The sequence below is a fragment of the Silurus aristotelis genome, assembly GCF_946808225.1.
Source record: "Silurus aristotelis genome assembly, chromosome: 19".
Lineage (NCBI taxonomy): Eukaryota > Metazoa > Chordata > Actinopteri > Siluriformes > Siluridae > Silurus > Silurus aristotelis.
The window spans coordinates 10,935,002-10,947,362 of record NC_139592.1 but is presented as its reverse complement, the minus strand read 5'-3'; the positions used below and the strand labels follow the sequence as shown (position 1 = coordinate 10,947,362).

Sequence of the window (12,361 nt, the reverse complement as noted above, 5' to 3'; positions counted from 1 at the left end):
GTATAAATGTATATGGTGTTTGCTTTATACGGTATGTATAAAGCAAACACCAGATGCTCTCAGGAAATTACAATAGACTGATTTATCTGTGAATGTTCTTAGGATCTAGACACAGATTATCCAGCAATGAATCAGAAATGAAAGCCTATTGATTGTCATAATGGAGGGAAAATCCAAGAGAAAAATGTATTGTTTCTTTTAATAGAGAGCAGTGAATGAATTGGTGTTTGTTTTTTTAAGAAAATAACTTTGTTTAAAAAGAAATCTGTTGAAGAAACAGAACTCTCACAGTGGAAATAAAATACCTTGAGTTCATCAGGAAATTACTTTTAAATCAGGAATCTTGGCCTGAAGTGATTCAAATGCAGTGGAATTTAAGGCTTAGAAAACATTGTACATGAAAATAGTGACTCTTTGGATTGAGTGCAGTGGCAATAATAATTTAATGGCCATACACTTTGTGACTAAAAACACCTGGTTCCTTTTTGCAACAGCAGTTTATTTGTAAATGTCACTGAAAAGAGTAAAAGGGAGGTAATGTCTTGTGCTTTAGAAGGAAAATCTAATTTTAAACAATATTTTATTAATATAAAGTTCATAAGCCACTGAATTCCTTGCTACACAATGCTTTTGGAGAAAGTCTACATTTTAAACGTATTTTTTTTAGACACCATTTCCTTCAATCCTCTGCTGATCCACAAATCTGATAGATTCAGCAGATCAAGTCACAGCAAACAAAGAAATAAAAAATGAAAGATTACTTAGTATTAAAAAAAACCCAATAGACTTTAAAATGATTCTTCTTTTTCTGCTCCTGGGTCTTGTTATATAACTTAATGGGAGGATTCAAGAAAAAGTAACAGGAGGCAAGTGATACAAGCTGTCCCAGACCCAGAAACCTTTGGTCCAGATATTTTTCTCCTTGCAGTACCTGCATCATGGGAACTGAGAACTCATGAACAGATGTGAAAGTTATAAAGGAAAGTCTGGCTGACTCAGCCTGCATCGTAGTGAACCTATCAATCATTATTGTTGGTTAAGTGGCTACTTAGCTAAAAATCCAAATGATAAAAAGCAGTTCTTAATCTAAAATTAATAATAAAATTAATTACAAAAATGAAACATTTTATTATTCTGACATACATAATGCATATTTATACAAATCAAATTGCAAAAATGCATCTGAATTGAAAAGCAAAATGGGCTGCGGGTTTCTGATGTAGATTTGACATTGCATGAAACAGAAAGGGATATATCAAGGCTTTAGCCTTTGAGCCTTTAGAAACATTTATGTTCTAAACAAGGGATTGCATTTACATGAAAATGTCAAGATTACAGGTACAATGTGCTGCACAGGTAATTAGCCCAAGCTGTACATCATATTAAAGCCCTTTAAAAACTTTGATTGTTTAATTCTCACTTCAACATCTGTTAGAACAATATTTAAAGCAGGTGTTGAGGACTTGTGCAGAACACAAACGAGTCCAATTTTAACAATGTCCATTTTACCAATATTACCTCTGTAATGCCAATAGCACAGGCAGCTTTGCCTAGCGGAGTCCATTTTGTGGTTCCTGCACAAACATCTGTAGCCACACCCTCTGCAAGAAATTAGTGGAAAGCCAATAGAAAGAATAGAGACAAAGGGTACAATTTTTGTTTTTATATAAAAATGAGTACATGTGTTTAGATACCATACTTATACAAAAAATAAGTAACCTACTTATTATTAAGCAATCACACTTAACACAAGCATTTTATTAAGTTCTGTTTATGCTGGTTGCTGTCATGTTGCAAATGCTGAGTATTGTGTTTTAAGTTGGTTTGGCCATTAATCTGTTTCTTATTTGAGAACATAAAGGTGGCTGCAAAGTAGTATCAGTTAACATGGTCATATAAAATAGAAGTGCAATGCTATATATTGAACCTGCATTCTCAACTGTATTAGTATTCAGTACTCACAAAACTGAATTGTCTTATGTAAACAGCTAATGCCCATTACAGATATAATTTTTTTTTAAGCATCCATAATTGTTTTATTGTTCATTGCATGCCTACAAAACGATGATAAGTTGGTTTTGGTTATCTAGCTATGAAGAATGGTACCAGCGTTACATACTGTCCGTCTATACACTTTATTATTGTTTGTTTAGGTAGTTACGGCCACTGAGCTAGCTTCCATTTCCAGAGAGTTCTCTACAAATACTGGCTTTTGTTACAAAAGGTTTTAGTCTTACTCCCACATCTCAGATCTACACTGTCTAGTTTTGCAACTAATCATCTCCAACCTGATTTTAAAAAGACAAAATACATTCAAAGATCCTGCTTTGGTCTGTTCCTTTTGGTTTAAAGCCCCTTTACTTTTAAAAAAGGTTTCATGTACAGCTCCTTTATGAGGCCAAGAAGCCTAACTAATCTGTATAACGATAACACATGTAATTTAACAACTTGTAGAAACGTGAATGTCTAGCAAAGGTGGAAAACACAGTGATTAGGTCGTCATGTACCAAATAGCGACTCCTGCAGGTAAAAAAGCTGAAGTGATGAAACTGAACTTTAGTACGAGAGCTGGATATCCTGAGCAAACTGGTGAAAGAATTAGCAGCGGTAAAGAGTTATATTATCAGCTATATTACAAATCAACCAGAAAATAACAAAAATGCTTAAAAGCAGCACCTGTAAAAAAATAAAAATAAAAAAAATAATAAAAAAAGTAATCAGGGGTGTTGGAATAAAGTCAGGGAAAACACTGGTTACTGTTCAGAATAAAAGACTTACCAGAGGAATTCTGTAAGAATAGTATCTTATTAACTAAACAAAGGACCAGGATTTGAGGCAACTTATGTAGCTGTGAATACAGTGTGATTACCAGGTCTGAGAGTAACAAGTCTGAACAAAGTCCCTCCTTGTCATTGGCAGGCTGTGCATCTCACACCTAGGCTTTCAGTCGTGTCCTACCTGAGTCAATCCACATTATCATACCATCATTATGACGCCATTGTTATAGTAACCATTAATACTATAGAGCACTATGGAATAAAAAACAGCTATTAAATAACTTTAAAGGCCTTATTGCAAACAGATACCTTTGACCCCAGAAACGTGATTTGATGGCTTAAATCGGATTACATAGAACCTCCAATGTAAAATCACACTCGCGGGTGTAGACGAAGTGGTTGGCCAGGAAAACTAATGTAACAAATGAAAGACACCATCATGTTTACGTCCTTTCAGCATTGGAAGATGTCCAGCAGTGCCGTCATCAAAGAACTCACGGAAACCAGTGGGACACAGGTATACCCATCTACTGTCTGGAGATGTCTCTCCAAAAGTGGTCTTCATGAAAAAATTGTGGCCAAAAAAACATACCTCCGGCATGGAAACAAGGCTAAGTCAACTATGGCAGCAGGTGCTCTGGAGTGATGATCTTTAGCAAAAATCAAGTAATTTGACAAACAGCTGGACAGCGGTACAAAGAGTGTATCCCATTAGGGGGTCGCCACAGCGAATCATCCGTCTCCATTCCCCCCTGTCCTCTATATCTGCCTCTTTCAAACCAACTACCTGCATGTCTTCCCTCATCACATCCATAAAGCTCCTCCTTGGCCTTCCTCTTTTCCTCCTTCCTGGTTGTTTTTTTTCTCAGCATTCCTCTACTGCTATACCCCATGTTCCTTATCTGCACATGTCCAAACCATCTCAATCTTGACTCCCTCAACTTGTCTCCAAAAAGTCCTACATGCTCACTAATAAACTCATTTCTAATCCTGTCCATCGTCGTCACTCCCAACGAAAACCCTTCAGCTCTGCTACCTCCAGCTCCACCTCCTGTCTTTTACTCAAGTCCTAAAAAAAACTTTTTCTTTCACTCTTACAGATACCCTTCTATCACACATCACTCCTGCCACTCTTCTCCACCCACTCTACCCTGTCTGCACTTTTTTTTTCACTTATCTAACACACTTTGCACTGTTGACTCCAGGTACCTGAACTCCTCCACCTTCTCCACCTATTCTACCTGAAACCACACCACTCCACTGCCCTCGCTCTCATTCACACACATGTATTAGTCTTACTCCTAACTTTCATTTGCCTTCTCTCCAGCACATATCTCCAGCTCTCCAGGCTCTTCTCAACCTCCTCCCTACCCAAACCACAAATATAGTGTATTAGGAAAATAAGGTTATTAGCTTCAAAATTCACTCCAACAAATTGCCCAATAGACGTCTGTGTCGCTACAAAAATGCATTACTGTTTGCACTGGGAGGCGATTGGATTGAGTGCATATGTTTCTAATAAGTAGAAGCAACAGTTGTACAGCCAGTGCTGGTTTTAGAAGCAGTGCTCCTCCCTCTGGATCTCAAGCCCAATGGGTGGATCCTCTTTCGCTGAATCGGTCACCGTTTTAAAAACAAAACAGCTTCTCAGGAAGTCAAGCTTCCAATTCATCAGAACCGCTAAAAACCATTCAGCTGTCAGGTATAGTTTTGCTTCTGCCATATCCGATACTTTCAGAGATGTCTTAATGAAGTGAGGGGGTGATAAAAACTTTGGAACTTAGTTTTAAATCACAAATGTCATGTTGTATTGAACAACATTAAACGCCGGTCCAGCATTGTCTATACTTCTTATAACCACACTGAGATATCGTCTGGATTTTATAAGACAAGGGTCTCCAACCACTGGGCCGCAGAGAAAGAAAATAAAACACTTTAATTCGTATTTTATCTCTGTTTTATTGATTTTCGCATATTTCGAAAGACGACCACTTCCTCCTGTGCCCGCAATTGTTTCAGTCGCAGTTTTTGTTCTATATATCGATAATATATTTGTTCTGTATTTGGATATGAAGCTCCCACTGATTCTCCATAATGGTGTGATGAGTTACATTTGTATTATTTATGTAATATCGACATTAATAATTAAATCATTTAATATGTATAATTGTAATATAATATGCAAATGATTGTGGTGCACAAAAAATCTTTTAGGGACCGCTATTGTAAGTAACATTACACTTTCTTGTTTATACAATTGTAACAGTAGTTTTGGTAACGTCGTCAATGAACAGGGCAAGCAATCATTTCCAGGAATATAACTTTAGGCAATCAATATGAAAGCTTGTAAGTTAAAGAGGAAGAAGGAACGCCATTCACAAGAATGTTGCTGATCTAGTAAAAAGTGTTATAAAATGAGTAGCTTTTTCATAACCCTTTTTTTTCCACTAGTAAAGGAAAAAATGTCACGCAATATTATGTATTTTGTTTATATAACTGTTGTATGAAAGTAATTTGCATTACCAGTTGTGTGGTTCTACAAAATTGCTGTCATGTTATTAATTTCTTGTTAACTCTTGCTTCTGAGTTATTGCTTAAAAAATACACGAGTAACCTATAACATTAAAAGCAAAGAATTGTGTAGGCAATCCTTGTGCCAACAAAACAGCTCTGAACCATCTAGGGAAGGACTCCTAAACCTCTCAAGTGCCATAGTATTTGGAACTAAGACATTTAAAACAGATCCATTAAATTTTGAAATGTGAAAGCCAAGTCAACACTTTGAAATTGCTTCTCAAACACCTTCATTTTTAGCACTGTGACAGGGTGTGCATTATCCTGCTAAAAGATGCCACAGCCATTAAGGTATACTGCTGTTGCTTTGGAGATACTCTGATCCAGTTGTCTAGCCATCAATATTTAGCCCTTGTCGAAGTCTCTCATATATTTCTGCTTTCTGAACTGGCTGTTCACCTGATGCCCAATATATCCCACCCCTGACAGGTGCCATGAGTAGGGGTGTCACTGATTAAGGATTTACATAGTGCAGGGATCGGCAACCCGCGGCTCTTTCATCCATCTTCTGCGGCTCCCTGTGGCTTTGGAAAATAAATAATGAGTATTTAATTAAAATGTAATTTTATTTTAGTTCGTTAGTTTTTAAAATGGTATTCTAAATTTAAAGATTTTGGTGATCTTGTAAAATCTAAATAAAACGTGTTAAAGTTTTTTTGTCGCTTTTCATATGCGTCACAACCGCTAATGTGCGACACCCACCGGCACGCGACTTCTTAAACTTTGGTTGACGGCACACAGAAGAGGACGGCATTTTTGGTTTGCTGCCGGTGGATAATTTATGTTCGGCGTTCTTTTCATAAATACAAGAAGGACTCAAATAGACTGAGTATTTTACTTGAAAGTAACCTTCAACCCAATGTCTTTTTTTTTAAGGAGTTCAAAATTTTTTTGTTGCATGCAGAAATGTAATTTCATTCTCTCTGCAGTTCATTGATTTCATAAATGCAACACATTATGGTTTGATTATACATAGCATAAAGGCAAAAAAAAAAAAAAACGTTACATGTAGTGTTATTTCAATTGAAATGTCAAAAGGGTTTTGTGGCTCCCAGTGTTTTCTTTTCTGTGGGAAACAGGTCCAAATGGCTCTTTGTGTGGTGAAGGTTGCCGACCCCTGACATAGTGGAATCAGCATTGTCAAGTCTTGCCTATAGTCAACTGATAGTAGAATTGTGTGTGTGTGTGTGTGTGTGTGTGTGTGTGTGTGTGTGATTCCTCATAACATCACATGAAAAAATAAAGAAGAGCATGCATTTCACATGTTGGCAAATAAAATTAAATCTAAATTGCCTGTGTGCGCACACTCTAACTACAGCACAACATCAATGCATCAAAAAACAATACAAGATTATTTTAAAGAATAAAATTAGAACAAGATATACATAACCTTTACAGAATATCCCAGATATTGTTCAATATTTAAATCCATGCTGCCAAGCATGTGTCGGTCATGGATCATGGAAAGCTAAACTTAAATCTGTCACGGGGTAGTTGGATTTATTCATGCTCACTAAAAAATATTTATTACAAGCTTTTTTCTTTTCACATTATTATTTTCAGCATTATCATAATAGGCTGTATAACTGTATAACTTTTTTGGGAAAACCGGTAGTTGTAGGTGAAATCAGATGATTAGCACCCCCATATAAGCAAAATGGCATGATCCTTGTTTCATACCACCTCTGTAAATATTTAACTGCGAGACTGGTAGTGAAATCAGGCTCCTCCTATCAAAGCTTTGAATCTTTGCGGTCACCCCTAGTAATGAGATATTCAATGCTATTGATTTCACCTGCCAATGATTTGAATTTTATTGCTGATCAAATATGACTTTCATATTAGATATGACTTCTGAGTTTCCATCTGGCTTGTGCTCCCATTGCGGCAGGGCTGCTTGTGAGTAAATGTTGGTAAGTAGTGTAGAAGTTAACCTACATGCATCATTTTAAGACATGAGGAAACTGGAGAGCAATGGATTCCACTGTAACCACAAACATAAGGCAAATGACCAATCTCTGAGTTCTATTAAGGACAATAACAGCAAAGATGGAACTTCTCTCTTTCTGTCTCGCTCTCTTTCTGTCTCTCTCATTTTCTTTCTCTCTCTCTTTGAAGGTCACTATGATTTTTTCACAATCCCTGCTCTTTTTATTCTCCCTCATTGGACCACTGGCCTGCCATGCATTCAAGATATGTGCCTTCAATGTTCAAAGTTTTGGAGACTCGAAAACAACAGATGGCAAGATTTTGTACATCCTAACACGGGTAAGGTGTACTTTACAGCGTGTGATGTACAACATGGCTGTTTAATGCTTTAAAGTATAACAACAGTGAGTAGTTAAAAAGATAAATACCAAATAACAATAAGATAAGCACAAAGTCAATGGAGTTATGTAGTTTAAGCTTGTAATGTACTTTTATATATGGATATAGATTGCAAGTAAAATATCTGCTTTTGTAATGTGTGAATATAGTGCCAGTGAGGTTAAAAAGCCAGTTGCCATATTTAGATTAAAATGTTAATTTTGATTTTATTTTTGGTAGATTGTGTCACGCTGTGATGTGTGTTTACTTCAAGAAGTCAGAGATCAGAAGAAAACAGCCATTCCACGTCTGCTTGATAGACTCAATGAGTAACATTATCTCATTACACTTTCAGTCATTCAAATAACTCGGCACATATGTGACGTAACATATTGTTATCTGCATATCATACACACAAAGGATTTTTTTGGAAAATAATAAAGACAAGCAAATGGCTACTCAAACACAAAGAATGTGATTTGATCCCTCTTATTTTAGCTATGAATCACCAAATTTCAAAAGTAATCAATACCATATTGTCTCTATTTCAGCTATAAAAGGGGTCAGCAGTATGACTATGTGTCCAGTGAGCGTCTTGGCAGGACACAAACCTATCAAGAGCAGTATGTCTTTGTATACAGGTAGGATATTTAATTTTGACTACAGATTGTGAGTACTGTATGGGCTTGTATGCATTATCAGTAGTTTTTTATAAATTGATTTTTTTAACCAAGCATGGTTTTCATTATCTCCTTCTTCTCTGCTACAGGACTGACTCAGCCAGGCTACTAGACCAGTATCAGTACCCAGACACACAGAAAGGAGACGAGGATGCTTTTGCCAGGGAGCCTTTTGTAGTCCGCTTCAGCGCACCTAAAACAGGTAAAATTTTATTCTCTATGGTATGTTTGTCACTGATTGTGAAAATGTTTAAGAATCAAACAATAATGTGCTCAAACTGGGTGTAAATACAGATACAAATAGTAGGTATGTTATTTGTTTTTTAATTTGTTTGTTTAGTTGTGTTTTAGGATGCTTGACATGATTGAGACTAGTGTTTCTACATCAGGACTGGGATAACAACAAAAGGTTTTCAAATATGAAAATAGAGAGACAAGCAAAAATCATGGTGATTTGTTCCTGTTCTAGCTTGAGTCATGGTGCTTTACATTAGGCTATTTAGAAAAAGAGAAAAGTACATTTGTTTAAACAAACAAACAAAACACCCAGAAATATAAAAACACACATTAGACATCAGAGAGACTAGATTGACTCTAATGACTATAATCTGTTTGTGTGATTTCTTTAAGTTACTTTTATGACTGAGGATCCGTAAACTTCTAATGAAGTATTGTTGACAGCATACTGTATGTTTTTATGGTAATTACTACATTTTTGCATTGTTTTTTAGTGATTGGTGAGTTTGTTTTGATCCCAATGCACACCTCCCCTAGTAATGCCACCAAAGAGATCGATGAACTCTATGATGTTTTTGAGGATGTTAGACAGAGATGGTTGACTGAGGTGAGCTACAGTTCATAAAGCACATAAAAGCTACTTATTAATAGTTTTTGAAATGTTTTTCTTATCACCACTATTCTTATAAGGACATAATGTTCCTTGGTGACTTCAATGCAGCTTGTGGATATGTGGCTAAGAAAAACAGGAAGAAAATAAGGCTGTATTCCAACCCTTTTGTCTGGTTGATTGATGATAAACAGGACACTACAGTAAGAGGAACCACAGACTGTGCATATGACAGGTACGCCTTTTTCTACAACCCCAATTTCATAAAAAACAGAATGCAATGATTTGGAAATCTCATAAATCCATATTTTATTTCACAATAGAACATAGAAAACCTATTAAAGGTTTCAACTGAGGTAATGAAAAAATAAGGTAAAAGGAAGGGGCAACAAAAGTCTGGAATAAGTAATTGTTATTAAGATTAAACAGTTTTGCAACTAATTAGGTTAATTCACAACAGGTTGGTAAGATGAATGGGTATAAATTGTGTATCTTAGAGTCTCTCAGAATTAAAGATGGGCAGAGCTGCACCAATCTGTGAAACAATTTCAGAATAATGTCCAACATTAACTTGCAAAACAATTTAATATCTCATCATTTGCAGGTTTCAAAGAATGTGGAGAAATTTATGTGCACAAGGGAAAAGGGCGAAAATCAATATTGAATGTCTGTGATCTTGGTGCCCTCAGGTGGCACTGCATTTAAAGAGTTATGATTCTTTAATGGAAATCAATGCATGGGCTCATTAACGCCTCCAGAAATCAATGTCTATAAACAAAGTTTGCATGACATGTCATCCAGAAAATGCTGGTTAAATCTCTATCATGCAAAGAAGAAGGCATACGTGAACATGATCCAAAAACGCCGCTATCCTCTCTGAGCCAAAACTAATTTAAAATATACTGTTCTGTGTGGAGAAATGTTCTGTGGTCAGACAAATTAAAATGTTTATTTATTTTTTGGAAACCATTGACACCACGTTCTCCAGACTAAAAAGGAGAGGAAACATCTAGCGTTTTATCAGCTGTCATTTCAAAAAGCCGCATCACTGTTGGTATAGGAGTGCATTATTTGCTGTGGAATGGGCAGATTGTAAGTTTGGAAATTCTCCATCAATGCTCCATCAATGCATTTTTTTTGGGATGGCTATATTTGAGCAAGACAATGCTAACTGCATACTGAATCTATTACAATAGCATGACTTTATTGTAGAAGAGTCCGGGTGCTGATCTGACCTGCCCGCAGTCCAAAAAATTTGAGCATAATTAAATGAAAAATACAACAAAGGACAGTCAGTACTATTGAGCAAGTAGAATCTTGTATCAGACACATATGGGACAAAACTCCTCCGAAAACAACATAAACTGGCCTCCTCAGTCCCCAGGTGTACAGTATATGAACAGAAGATGTGATGCTATACATGGCCCTGTCCCAACATTTTTTAGACCTTTTGTAGGCATCGAATGTGAATGTAAATAACCTTATTTTCTTTTGATATTCTAAATTTACATTTGATATGTTTTTTGTTTATTGTGAATGGAATATGGGTTTATTTAATTTACAAATCATTGCATTTTGTTATTATTTACATTTTACACAGTCTCACAACTTTTTTTGAAATTTGGGTTGTTTTTTTAAGAGGTCCATTGTGTAATCCAGGTTTGGTAACTTATTGTCTGTTGATTTTTGATGCCACAGGATAGTCGTGCATGGAGATACCTTGCTTCGAGCTATAGTGCCCTTCTCAGCACAACCATTTAACTTTGCCTCCACATACCAGATCACGGAGGAAGAGGTAAGTGCTTTTAAACACCTACATAAATATTCATACAAACATTCTTAATTATATGGTTCCTTCTGGTGGACCTGTATTTTCTCGGATTTCACTTATAAACAGTCAAGCAGATACTTGCTCAAAAATGCAATACAAGTGACTGTAGCTAAACTTTAAACAAAGTGAGTTAGTCATCCATTTTGCACACTTTTGAATTAGAGCTATGGTAGCACATTAACCTGTATATCTAGTCTTTCCTTGTTCAAAACAACTCACAGAGCAGTAAATCTTTTCATTACAGGCTTTACGTGTGAGTGACCACTATCCTATAGAGGTGGACCTGAAGACCAAGTCAGGAAGTGAGCAGGGATGCATAGTTTTCTTCCAAATAACTGTTGGCCTTCCCTTGCTACTCCAACTGAAATAATGTCAGTGAATGTGGACTATTTTTAGTCAGTACAGAAGAGTGAATTATGCACTGCAATAATGCTTAAATATCATTGCGCCAAAGCTGCATAAATGAAACGGGTTTCTTCACAACAATGCAAAACACATTTTCATGCTCTTTGGCTCAAGAAATTTGCAAGTACAAAGTGTCCTGCAAGTCTCCATACATATGGAACTATGTTAGTGATGTTTGTAAATAATTTTAATTTCTTATTTTCTCAGGCATTTTTAGAAGGTAGTCTATATTTAAACTGACATTTTTGAAAACATTTTGCTAAAGTGAATTTCCTCCATGTATGGAGACATACTGAGATCTTTTTGTCTCCATGATAAAATTTCTCTGCAGTTACAGGACTTCTTGGTTCAAAAGAACATTTAAGGTAACTGGACATCAATGAATCATCTCTTGCCATTTATGTGATTTGAATATTGTTTATAAATAGCCAATTTTAAGAATCCCAGAAGCGCTTCAATGTTAGTTAGCATTCTATAATGACAAATGTTTTGTGTGATGTACAAAACACAAATCAAATTTAAGGTTCTACTCAAGTTGTAATGCATTTGGCAGAGGCCCTTTTTTCATAAAAATTTGCATTTCTCTTTTATTCTGAGAGCAGTTATGTGGTTATGGGCCTTACCCAGGGGTGGCAGCCTAGTGTCACTAGGATTTGACAACCTTTGGATACAAAGGCCAATGGCCTCAACCATTAAGTTACCATCTCCCCCAAATCCACCTATGGCAATAGTATAACTTGAAATGGTTTAAGATGTGTAGGATTTATATTCACTCAAACATTAAAATAAATAAACCAAGCATAATCTTAGCTTCAAACCACTAGATTAGTGTAAATGTTTTAAAAGCAGAGTGAAGTGGGGCAACATAACCCAATTAAACCAACATTGGTTTTGCCTAACCTAATCTTTTAAACACAAGACATTACATAGACAAAAAACT

The 12,361-nt window shown here is 36.0% G+C and overlaps 1 protein-coding gene across 1 annotated transcript; it reads left to right on the top strand.

Annotated features, from left to right (window-relative positions):
* Positions 1 to 4,340: 4,340 nt before the first annotated feature.
* dnase1l1 (deoxyribonuclease I-like 1) lies at positions 4,341 to 12,225 on the top strand. The gene is made up of 9 exons (XM_083570053.1): positions 4,341 to 4,479; positions 7,470 to 7,619; positions 7,899 to 7,987; positions 8,210 to 8,299; positions 8,428 to 8,540; positions 9,070 to 9,182; positions 9,266 to 9,420; positions 10,884 to 10,980; positions 11,261 to 12,225. The coding sequence occupies exons 2-9, from the start codon at positions 7,476 to 7,478 to the stop codon at positions 11,384 to 11,386; spliced, it is 927 nt and encodes a 308-aa protein (XP_083426179.1). The 5' UTR covers positions 4,341 to 4,479; positions 7,470 to 7,475; the 3' UTR covers positions 11,387 to 12,225.
* The last annotated feature ends 136 nt before the right edge of the window (positions 12,226 to 12,361 follow it).

What these genes read in the sequence shown, in the direction of transcription:
- dnase1l1 (XM_083570053.1), top strand. Translation starts at nt 7,476, where the DNA reads ATGATTTTTTCACAATCCCTGCTCTTTTTATTCTCCCTCATTGGACCA. An exon ending in CTGCTTGATAGACTCAATGA is followed by an intron (nt 7,988 to 8,209) that starts GTAACATTATCT and finishes TCTCTATTTCAG; the next exon opens with CTATAAAAGGGGTCAGCAGT. An exon ending in GACAGAGATGGTTGACTGAG is followed by an intron (nt 9,183 to 9,265) that starts GTGAGCTACAGT and finishes TATTCTTATAAG; the next exon opens with GACATAATGTTCCTTGGTGA.